At 40.3% G+C, this 12,443-nt stretch overlaps 1 protein-coding gene across 2 annotated transcripts in view; it reads left to right on the top strand.

Annotated features, from left to right (window-relative positions):
* Positions 1 to 11,544, top strand: part of YES1 (YES proto-oncogene 1, Src family tyrosine kinase) — an 83,923-nt gene extending 72,379 nt beyond the window's left edge. For both annotated transcript variants that reach the window (XM_088469628.1, XM_088469629.1), the window contains exons 4-12: positions 753 to 851; positions 2,319 to 2,422; positions 3,714 to 3,863; positions 5,171 to 5,326; positions 6,335 to 6,514; positions 7,686 to 7,762; positions 7,847 to 8,000; positions 8,554 to 8,685; positions 9,539 to 11,544. In XM_088469628.1, coding sequence (XP_088325754.1) covers positions 753 to 851; positions 2,319 to 2,422; positions 3,714 to 3,863; positions 5,171 to 5,326; positions 6,335 to 6,514; positions 7,686 to 7,762; positions 7,847 to 8,000; positions 8,554 to 8,685; positions 9,539 to 9,747 — 1,261 coding nt within the window. In that variant the 3' untranslated portion in view covers positions 9,748 to 11,544. The remainder of the gene's footprint in view (positions 1 to 752; positions 852 to 2,318; positions 2,423 to 3,713; positions 3,864 to 5,170; positions 5,327 to 6,334; positions 6,515 to 7,685; positions 7,763 to 7,846; positions 8,001 to 8,553; positions 8,686 to 9,538) is intronic.
* The last annotated feature ends 899 nt before the right edge of the window (positions 11,545 to 12,443 follow it).

Genomic DNA, 12,443 nt, shown 5'->3' with positions numbered 1-12,443 from the left:
CCTACAAGCTCTCCAGTGGCTCCACTTCCCTTTAAGGTTCTCACACTCACTTACAAAGCCCTCACCCATGCCTCTCCCATCTTTGATCTCTTCTCCCTTCACTCTCCTGTCCGCCCTCTTCGTTCAACAAATGCACGCCGCCTCTCATGCCAATTGATTACTTCCTCCCACTCCCGCCTCCAAGATTTTGCCCGCGCTGCTCCCCACCTTTGGAAAACACTCCCGCTTCCCATCAGACTCTCCACCTCTCTTCAATCCTTCAAATGGGCTCTCAAAACCCACTATTTCATCAAAGCCTTCCAGCTCCCATCCTAACTTGCTGCTACATACTTCTTCCTCCCCGCCTAACCCATCTGTCACACCTGTTTGTCTGTCCCTCCCCTTTAGAATGTAAGCTCTTATGAGCAGGGCCCTCTACCCTCTTGTGCTTCTCCTTACTGTACCTTCATCTACTTCTTACTCTCTACCAGGGCACCTAACACTTGGTTGCTTTGCATTGTTGCTTATCTGGGTGTTATGGTCGCGAATGTAGCAATGTATATTATCCATGTCCTGTATTGTATTGTATTGTATTGTACTGTAAGTCACTGGAAATCAACCTATTTGTTTATGTACTTTGTAAGGCTGCGGAACACTTGTGGCGCCATATAAATAAACAATAATAATAAAATGTGGAAATAGTTCATTGCTATGATTGTGCTGTTATAAGTTGGTTTACACTATATTTCTAATGAACCATTTTTCTATTGCAGGGAAGGGGACTGGTGGGAAGCACGATCTATAGCCACTGGAAAAACTGGTTACATACCCAGTAATTATGTAGCACCTGCAGACTCCATACAAGCTGAAGAGTAAGAAAAATTAAGATGAAATATGATTTGTTTTGTTTTTCATAGTATAAAATATAAATGGCAATTAATAATGACAGCTGTACACTCCTGCATGACAGCTTTGCGGAGTACACTAATGGTCATCTTGGAGCCAGGGCCACGTAATTTGGTTCCTGGGTCCAATGGCCGCTTTTCCGTATGCCCTGGCTGCCTGCTTTCTTTCTTACTCCCACTAGATGGAACAGTTCTGTGTGATTGCATGGACACTGTCCAGAGACACCCATTTCAATGTTATTGTGGTCTGTAGACCGACGTATTAATCTGTATGCACTAGTGATCTCCCGTCTGTATGCAGATACCTGATCCGGTACATGCACATCAGCAGATTTCTTTGGTGCATACATAGTATGCGGATATCTGCAATATTCATGCGCATTACAACTTACCTGTGACTCCGAATTAGCCCCATAGTGTTCAAATGGACATGTGTGTTGAACGCAGAAGTGTTTGGCTTTTCAAAGCATAAATGTCTGCTCACATGGGTGACATCAGTAGGACAACCAATAGTAAAGAGCGAGCTCTGCTAGCATCATAGGAGACTCTTCTTCCAGCCTCTGCACTAGTAGTAGGCTGGATTGGTGATTTCTTATATCCATATATTATAGAGTAAGGAGTGAATTAGCTGATAAATAATACATGTCAACTGAACTAGTGGGTTGACATTGCTGTAATTAAATAACTTCTTTTAATCAGTGCATTCTGATGTCCATTCACTTTTTTTTAAAATGTCTCCCACACCCCCATAACAGCGGCCGCAGCATTAGAGTCCAATGAACATTGTCTGCTAAAGACACTAATTTTGGGCGCACACTATATACGATGTGTGACCCAGCCGACGGTGCAATGTAACTACACATCCCGTGTGCCGTACGCACTGCACAATCTGTTGTATGACTGAGTGATGTGTCCTTACTTGCTGCATGTAACAGCACCACGTCGTTCATTGTATCATCCCATTTTCACATGCAGAACAGCAGATGGGGCGATGCGATGGACAACCATCATTAACGACGAATCGGGCATACACACTGTACAATGTATACGATATATCGTTCTGATCCGCATCAGGACGGTATACATCGTATAGTGTGTACCCAGCTTAAGTTTCATCTTTGTAACTTATGGTAACAATTATTATTAAGCGATTTTGCAGTTCTGAATTCAGGGTCTATGATTAATATTGTGAGAATGAAAATGTTTTCATTGTTATAATTCTATAGACGTGTCGGTGAGATGAGGCTTAGCAGTTGTTTGAAATACTGTAATGGGTGTTTACCTTATCTGTGGTAAATGCAAAATAAATGTGTCACACCAAGCACATGGACACACGTATACCAGTAGCTTTAAGTAATAGAGAGGGTTCTGTTGCATGCCGCATAGTGTGCGCTCAGGAGCAAGATGTGTGACTATTGTTTTGTTTTTTTCCAGGTGGTATTTTGGTAAAATGGGGCGGAAAGATGCTGAGCGATTACTTCTCAGCCCAGGCAACCAGAGAGGAACATTTTTAGTTAGGGAAAGTGAAACCACTAAAGGTAATGCCTTGTGTCTTTCATTCCTTTTTAATGAATCAAGAAGATGTTTTTATTATTATTACAATAGACCGTGGTGAGACATAACTATTTATATCAATGCTAATGATTTTATACTTTGATCTAAGTAGCATTACAACTAATCTATTCCAGGAAAAGTGAAAAATAGTGTAATTGCGAAAAAAATCTGTTCATCTATGATATTCTGCATGTATGTGCTCAAGCCAGCGGAAATTGAACTACACTGCAAGGGGCCTATGTAGAATAGAAATTAATTTACCGCTTTAGCCCATTTGTGAGACTGGGCTTTAATCCTATCTGTGGTATATTTCTGGCAACTTGATAGGGTGTTCATTCACTGCTTCACTTGTCACTGGACTGCTGACAAGTGACAAGTGAAGCAGTATATGACCACCCTATCAAGTGACTGCTGCATGATGTCACATCAATATACAGGATACAGTGCATTTGGGAAATTCTCTTGATGACCTCATTGGTGCCCTTCACTGCATGAGTGAGATCATACTAGGCCTGAGAACACCAGATTAGCTTTGGGGGTATATGTTAACCACATAAGGATAGTTGCTACAGGTGATATGATAACCATTCTGCAACACTTTTACATTTTTATTTTTTTTTAAATAATGATCTTAGTAGACAGCTCCATTTTCCTGGCGATTTCTGTAGTGCGCATGCGCAGGTCTTCATGTACATGGCACCTGATATTTGCAGTGCTGATGGAGAGTTAAGTATTGTGAATGGTTGTGTGGTGTGGGCCCCCCCCGGACACCCACTATAGATAATCCCATGATTATTGGCTGAAGTTGGGTGCTGGCATGTTACCGGACATGACATTCGCAGTTACTAATATCACTGTTTGTTCCAGAAATGTGTTGATCCAAAGCTCCTCTCTGTCCTCCCGTGTATGTTAGCCACAAGAACACGGAGTGTATAAATGCTGTTAGCCTGCACATAAAAGGCAGTCTAAGCGCACAGTTCCTGGCTTAAGCATAATGATAGGTCTCACACACAGCCGCTGTGTGTCATGGCCAACCGGCTGCAAGCACTGTGGAAATTAGGGTTCACTGAAACATTTGGGGAATGCACACTCAGGGTGCACAGGCATTAACTGTGAGTGCAGGGTGGTCTTCACACAGGAGTTTGTTACGGTACAAGAAGGTGTGATTCTAGCCTAATATTCTGTTTCACCATGAACTGTGATTTTGCTTTTAATAAAGACATGAAAATATTCATTAAAAAAAAAAGATCTTGATCCATACCATTCTCTTCCTAGGCGCTTATTCACTCTCCATTCATGACTGGGATGAAGTGAGAGGTGACAATGTGAAACACTACAAGATCAGGAAACTTGACAACGGAGGATACTACATCACTACACGGGCACAGTTTGAATCACTACAGAAACTTGTTAAACACTACTCTGGTAAGGCACAGAGCATTTGTGTTATTCGTACATTGTTACTTTTTTGTGCATCAAGTTCTTTTAGTTCCTGCTTTGTGGTGTTACACACGGTCAGATTTGTCAGACTTGTCAGATTTGTCAGATGAACGACTGAACAACTAAACGATTTGAACGATTTGACCAAAGTTTTGAACGATTTGAACGATTGAACGATTTTTGACTGCATTAAAATGAATGGAATCGTCCAAGTCTGACTGCAAACCCATCAGATGTCAGATATCGTTATCTGACAAACGGGAACGCGCATCGTTGATCGTCCATCGTTCAGGCATGTCAGATATGAACGATTTTCCTTCAGATATGAACGACTGAACGATTTTTAAATCGTTATCGTCCATATCTGAAGAAAAAATCTGATCGTGTGTATGCACCATTATGCTACAATTAAAATTTTCTCTTTGTCTCTGTCTAAAGTAAATACCAGGCAGTAATTGTTTACACACCGCATCGGATCTACAGCAGATCAGAGAAGCCGCAGGGGGCGTCTACATACTCAAGACGCCTCCTTCAACATATTACTGCGCAAATGCTGCGTGATCTGCATCCATCTCTGAATCAGGCCCTTCGTGTGGCTACTATAAGTTAAAGGGGAAATCTCAATGTAACATTTCATTTTGGGTGGGCTCTACTAAGCTATACTGCAAAGTGTGACTTGCCAATGGTGCAGTGGTCTTGGACTCCAACACTCTTCTGCTCTCTGCTCCAGTATCACCCTCTTCAAGCACTGAATGTGATTGTTACACAGCTTAGCGGTCACATACATAATAGGGGCATCAATGCTTCTTATTGTTTGAAAAGGCTCATTTTAGCAGCAGGGAGCAGATTATTGCTGGATGGCAGCATCACCCCCAATCCCCCCCCCCCAACACCCCCCCCCCCCCCCCCCCCACACACACACAGGTAAGTTGAACTTTTCTTTTTATTCTAACTTGGTAACTGTAAACCTACATTTTGAGTTTTACAAATCTAGTCTTTACTTTCCAAAAACCACTATGTCCTCCTAGAGCTGACATTTTAGTACATGTGGGGCTATATCGCCATAATCCATTGAAGCCCGGTCTGACATAATTGGAGGCATTTTCTGTCCTCATTAATGGTTATGCCAGATCAGAAATCTGAAATCATGATGGGCAGCAGGCAAATTTAGGGTAGTATCTAATGTATAATTTGGGTTATAGAATCTCTCTCCTCTGCTCAGAAAAGGAAGCTGGCATACTAGCCTATACTAAAATGAAAAATCATTTTATTTATTTTTTTGTATATTTTAGAACATGCTGACGGCTTGTGCTACAGACTAACAACTGTTTGTCCCACCGTGAAACCACAAACCCAGGGATTAGCAAAGGATGCATGGGAAATTCCAAGAGAATCATTGAGACTTGAAGTGAAATTAGGTCAAGGCTGTTTTGGTGAAGTATGGATGGGTAAGTTATTTATTTAGTATTGTAATCCAACATTTTTGTGCTCAGTTTTTACCTATAGATGTGTCCACATACATCTATCCTCCACTCACTACAAGTCTCATTACACATAACGTGTGAGCGCCGTGCGACTCTGTAGCACCGAGCGTCTGTGGTTTTATCTGCATGTGAAATGCTACGTTACAGTCTATCAGCTGAGGCTGCTTGTGCATCCGGTATGCATCACTTTGCGAATAAGACGCGTTTGAAGGGGAAAAAGTCAGACGAAAAGACGTCCGGCGCTACAGAGTCGCGCCACGGCATGGTGTGACTAGACAGGCTGCTTAACACGCAAGGAGGCTACATGTATGAGGACACATCTGTAAATGGCTTTTATATTTATATGAATTGAGTGTAGGGCAGTCACAGAAATAGGAACTTTCTACATCTTGCCATCAAACTAAAACATATTTGACTATCTCTAATAAAATGAAAGGGGAAACAATGGGCAATCTAAAATATTGCTATCTTTTTGTAGTAGGCGCAATTCAAATATGTTTAATGTTGTTCCTTGAGTCCTTGTAACATGTGTAATCTACATGGGGAAAAAAAAGAACCTTTTCACCAAAAGCACTATGTCCATTGTATAATAGAATCTTTGCCTGTAGAATGTAAGATGATCAAATAGGTGTTTCAAAGGTGACATTAAAGAGCATGGCAACTTTTAAACAAGGGACATATAATGCCTTAGACCTCATATACTTCTATGTAGCATAAAAGATGGACATGTATCTAACTCTATCTCATTGCATCATCAGCTCACTGCCACATGGGGTTTAATTAATAGGGGAGACCACCTCCTTAATTGCCACGTATAGAAGTAGGTAAGATAGGCAGGACTTGACCTCATTCAATGATGTAAGTGCGTAAAGTTGTGTTCTGCCACCTTCCACAATATGCTTTAGATGTCCCCTTTGTTCCTGTCCAGTACATTTCTAATATGACTTTCTGCATTTTATTTAATCTTTTTAGGAACTTGGAATGGAACAACAAAGGTAGCAATCAAAACACTTAAGCCTGGAACAATGATGCCTGAAGCCTTCCTGCAAGAGGCACAGATCATGAAAAAACTCAGGCACGACAAGTTAGTCCCCCTTTACGCTGTGGTCTCTGAGGAGCCCATCTACATCGTTACGGAGTTCATGTCGAAAGGTTGGCCTCCTTTATATTTGTGTGAACGTAAAATCCTTATCTTGTCCCACTTGCTGTTATTTTGGCTGCGGTCTGTATGCGTAAGTTGTAGATTATGTGGCTGACCGTAATGCAGCACGTTCTATTTGGGCAGTGTGCTTAGGAAATGGTTTCTGCAGCACATCCATATATAAGGGTTCAGCCAAATCAGAAACCATCATTTTACTTTAACCAAAACCTAAAAGATTGTGGGATAAGGAAGAGAGGGAGGTGTTTTGCTTATTTGTTTCCTAAGCTTATACTGATCAATAAAAATAAAAAGGAAATAATCATTTGAATTCTGTTGACTTTGTTGTAAAGAGTTGGTCAAACTCAACTCATAGTAAGCCCCTAGGATTGTACTGAATTCTAGTATCATGCTCCCATAATAGCAATAGATTATTGTAACTATTTATGATCCTTCTATTTAAGTAGCACCAACAGATTCAACAGCTTAGTCCAATTGTATAACTTTGTTCAGGCACGTCAGCCCCCGCATCCCTGTCGAAGTGGAACAATTTCCCATTCAGTTGAAGTTATACCTCTAATGTTGTCCCACAACACTCAAGGCTTCAGCACTGTGAGCTCAGTGTCTATAGAAAAAGTGAGCCCCCGTCATTTTGGTGCTGACTGCCTCAATCGTCAAGAAGCTACAAGCTACTATGGTCCTTGCTTAAGATGTTACTGGTACATCACAGCTCTAGACACTTTGCTAAAGGAACTGAGAGCCATTGGCTGGATTGCCCTTGATTAATATCTAGAGTGTTTGTTTGTTTTTTTAAATTGAGACCATTTTAAACAGCGGTTGTTATTCCTTTAAATAATAACTTAATACATATATAAGCAATAGTTTTAAAAATAAAAAATGGGTAAGCAGTGGTCCGCAGCATGACACAAAACATATACAAACCATTAGCCACAATAGGAAAAAAACAAATTGTAGATTCCAGTAGCTACAGAGATTTTACATAAGCAACATAATAAAAACAGGAAAAAGGCAAAGTGAAGAGGGATGGATTTTAGGGTTCTTGAAACCAAAAGATTTTCTCTTTTTTTGGTCTAAAAATATATTAAAATAAATAATTATGTTGCATATGTTAGGACCAATGCGATTTGCTTGCTGTATTTCAGTTTATCTTCTATTTTAACACAGGTAGTCTATTGGACTTCCTGAAAGAAGGAGATGGAAAGTATTTGAAGTTGCCACAACTTGTTGATATGGCTGCACAGGTAACCAGACATTACGTGCTAGCTGAACCTGTCGCCCGTTCCTAAAATCAGTAGTAGGTTAATGGGTCTCTGTCTGTTACCTAGATTGCAGATGGAATGGCCTATATTGAAAGGATGAACTATATTCATCGAGATCTCCGAGCTGCTAATATCCTTGTAGGGGACAATCTTGTTTGTAAAATTGCTGACTTTGGCCTCGCCAGGTTAATAGAAGATAATGAGTACACGGCAAGACAAGGTATGGTGTCCACATATTGATGTGATGGCAAGCACGTACTTATTTTGAAGATCTATTGTACTGTTTGTTTGTGTCCCTAATTTACAAAATTGAAAAATTAAACAAATTGCTGGGTCTTTGCTTTCTGTAAAATAATGCTAGAGACGTGAATCCTAATTTTGCTCTGTAATATTTTCCCTATGCTGTACACGTTTCATGTAAATTGAGCAGTGTGCATGAGTTTTAATTCTTTACTACAGGCAGTTTTGGTGCGTGAGGGGCTTTTAACCCCCCTCCTTCTGTTTACTTTGCTCAACATCGTGCAGCTAGCTATGACTGCAGCTGGAAATGCCAATCAATTAACATATTCATCTTAAATAAATATCATTCACAATGACCATTATCAATGGATTTTGTTTTTAATCCCACTTTCATGTGTACAAGTATATTCTGTTCTATTGACTGCGGCACCTTGATAACTAGGGATAGATGTTTAGTACATTGTGCCTGAACGTAAAGTGGATTTGTGCCACTGGAAATACTTTAAATATATGCTTTTTTTTTTCTAATGTAGGAGCAAAATTTCCCATCAAGTGGACAGCTCCCGAGGCTGCCTTATATGGCCGATTTACCATTAAGTCTGATGTCTGGTCATTTGGCATCCTCCTGACAGAGCTTGTTACCAAAGGAAGAGTGCCATATCCAGGTACTGTATGCAAGAGCCCCTATTCTACACTAACTACACCTTTTATTTTGCTGAAGGGCTTATCGATACTACTATATAGTTACCTTCATCTCCCATAAGTCATTTGTATTTGTGAAATGCCTGAGCAAACCTTGGGCCTGATTCAGCACGCCCCCTTTGGTAGGCGTGCCGGGGGCGTGCCTCCCGTCAAAAGCCGGCCCACTGACATCACTAGTGATGTCAGTGGGAGTGATTTTGGCTCTGATGGAGCCAAAATCACTCCGGAGCTTGCGGTTGAAAACCTCAACCGCAGGCTCCGGCTCGCAATTTCGATGGTCGCGATGGTCTCGACCATCGCGGCCATCAAAATGCACGCTCGTATAGCCTGTGGGTGGTGACCCACAGCTATACGAGCGTCCAGAAGGACGCTCCATTTTCATGGAGGCCGGCCCTCATTCAGAGCGTGCGCTCTGCTCAGAGTGTACGGCTCTGAATGAGGGCCCTTGTGTGCAGATCATGATGAGTTACTTACTGGGAGACTTTTGTCTATGCAGGAAGGATGTGATCATTTGCTTTCTAGAAGTCTGTTAAGAATAATGTAGAAAGCCTTCTGTAATATACTGGGGCAGATGTACTAAGCTCTGGAGAGTGATAAACTACCCAACCAATCAGCTCCTAACTGTCATTTTTCAAACACAGCCTGTAACATGGCCATTAGGAGCGGAGTGGCTGGTAGTTTCACTCCCCAAGCTTAGTACATATCCTCCTTGAGCAATAGCTTACAAATCACATAACATGTGAAAAGCATGCTATGAAATCTGCAAGGCACGATAATAATGTCTTTCTGACTGTGATTATGAAATCCTTTCTGTAGGGATGGTGAACAGGGAGGTCCTGGAGCAGGTGGAGCGTGGGTATAGAATGCCGTGTCCGCAAGGTTGCCCGGAGTCCCTGCACGAGTTAATGAAGCTATGCTGGAAGAAGGACCCAGATGAAAGACCTACCTTTGAGTATATTCAGTCATTTTTAGAAGACTACTTTACTGCAACAGAGCCTCAGTACCAACCTGGAGACAATCTATAAGATTAAAGACTCAAATCAAATGCACAAATCTGCCAAAAGTATACCTGTTTCTAAGGGGAAAAGGAGAGTCATGATCCCTCTGCATGCTGATGGCGAACTGGAAACCCACAGTACAGTTGCACAAAACCACTTTGAAAGTATTGTATATGGACAAATCCTAGGATCAGAGCAGGTCCCAAAGAAAGGGCGATGTCGGTGTGGATGGTTAGGAAAGCCATTAAAAGAACAATCCATGTTATTTTTGCTAGTAAACATTTCAGGATCACAAAATGGGCTTCTCACCGGACCAAACATTTCATTCCTCTTCAATAAAAGCTATTTGTCTTCTTAATTATAAATATATCTTATCCAACCAATCTTATTACCAACAAATAGATACCCACACACAGGTTGCAGTCCCGTGAGTGAGAAAAGGGGTAAAGTATTGAGTTTTGGAGCTTTTGGTTTCCCCATCATTAGATCTACAGGTTTTCATGGGTTTTAAAAGAAGACAAATGGATTGCAGATTACAAAAGAACAGTAGTGGAAAAACATGTACCTTTTGTCTCTCCTTAATGTTCCTTTATGGTATTGCCATGCAATCACCACCATCCTTAAGGGAATTAAGCACCTTATTCTAGCTCCTTGCAGTCTAGGTCTTGCCTCCAGATACTTTCAGCCTACACTGAACAAGCTATGACCGTAGACAAAACTTAATGGTGACATATTGAGGAGAGGTTATACAGCCTTCCACAGAATGTGTATTTTTCCCTTCAATGTCCTTTTTCAATCCATTATTCACATGGGCAATCAAGATCCTTTATGGAAATAATTATTCGTATGCAATCTTGTCAAGCATTTTTTTATACCATTATGTTAGGGGACTTTATCTGTAAAAAAAACGATTTAAATGCAAAATCCAGTTTGTTTTCTCTAATTCAGTATCTTAATAATAAAGTCCTGTCCCTATGACACAATTCGGGGATTATCTACAGTTCAGGGACATCAGTGATAGCACTTTGGCATTTATTTGATTATAACTTGCATTAGTGTGGGGTGACTGGAGACAAAAATGTGAATGTTTTAAATGACTGTATGCAAATATGGTTTACTTAACTGTGGTTGGAGCATAAGGTTCCCAGTGTCTAGCTGGCTGGCCAAACATGCTCGTGCAAACGTCACTATTGCAGCTGACACATATCTGGCAATAAATTAACTTCTTTTGTTTATTTTGTTTTTTCATTAATATGCTTATCTAACAATAAACCGTGAAATTCTAACTTGTATATCCCATGCTAGCCTTGATATTGTAACGTGTAAAGGATTGCGATTCCCTTTAACCTCAAGGTATTTGATCATGTATTATGTTTACTGTACACAAACTGTTATCTCTTTGTTTTACTTTTTCTTTCATGGCGGTGCCATCATTCCACATTATTACCTGCAATTTCTTTAGTGAGGCGATGCTGGTTTTTTTTTTAAAGGGCTTTATATAGAAACCACGGAATTGTATCTTTTTATAAGTCTTTTCAAGCCAATTTAACTGGAACTGTGTACTTAGTAAAAGGAAACCAGTGTTTGGCAGTCTGGCTGTCATCCATTGTGTTTCCGCAGCTAAATAACAAATATGTAATATCATTTGTATAGTAAAGGATTAAAACACTAATTATTGCATTTATTTTAAATAATTGTGATATACATATCTAATGGGAAAGGGGAGATTATTGGTTCATACATTTAATACAGTTTTCTGTTACATTATGATGCCCGTTGGAGCAACAGGAGATCAGTTTGTAAAATAAAAACAAAATTTTTGTCTTTTTGTTTTTTTTTATTATTATTTCTTGGTGAAGAGAAAATATGCTCAGTTGTACTATTGCCACTTTTGGAAGTAAAGGTAATGTGTTACCATGGAATTTACATTATTGTGATTCAGTACCCTGCATGCCCTGCTAGCCACTGATTGCAGAATGAATTATGTAATGCCCTTATTATAGAAACCTAGAATTTGACGGCAGATAAGATCCACTTGGCCCATCTAGTCTGCCCATTTTTAAACATATTATCACATCAACCCTTATTGATCCTTACTTCTTCTGAAGTATATCCTTATGTCTATCCCATGCATGTTTAAATTGCTCTACTGTCTTAGCCTCTACCAGCTCTGATGGGAGGCTATTCCACTTGACCACTACCCTTTGTGTGAAGTAATTGTTCCTCAAGTTTCCCCTGAACCTACCACCCTAGAGTGTCAGAACATGTCCTCTTGTTCTAATAATTCTCTTTCTTTGAAGAATGTTTCCTTCCTTTACCTTGTTAAAACCCTTTATATATTTGAATGTTTCTATCATGTCCCCGCTTTCCCTTCTCTGCTCCAAACTATACATATTAGGATCTTTTAGTCTTTCCTGGTACGTTTTGTGGTGTAGACCTTGCACCATTTTAGAAACCCTTCTTTGTACTGTCTCTAATGTATTAATATCCTTCTGGAGATATGGCCTCCAGAATTGAACACAGTATTCAAGATGAGGACGTACCAATGACCTATACAGTATTTTTATCACTTCTTTCTTTCTGCTACGGATCCCTCTCCCTATGCAACCAAGCATCTGACTTGCCTTCCTCATTGCTTTGCTACAATGTTTGCTTGCCTTTAAGTCAGCTAAAATAGTGACTCCTAGATCCCTTTCCTCTTCAGTAGTTTCCAGTATAGTGCC

The sequence above is a fragment of the Taudactylus pleione genome, unplaced genomic scaffold, assembly GCF_031769625.1.
Source record: "Taudactylus pleione unplaced genomic scaffold, aTauple2 ptg000093l, whole genome shotgun sequence".
Taxonomy (NCBI): Eukaryota; Metazoa; Chordata; class Amphibia; order Anura; family Myobatrachidae; genus Taudactylus; species Taudactylus pleione.
The sequence above is the reverse complement of the archived record's forward strand: the minus strand, read 5'-3'. Positions and strand labels throughout refer to the sequence as shown.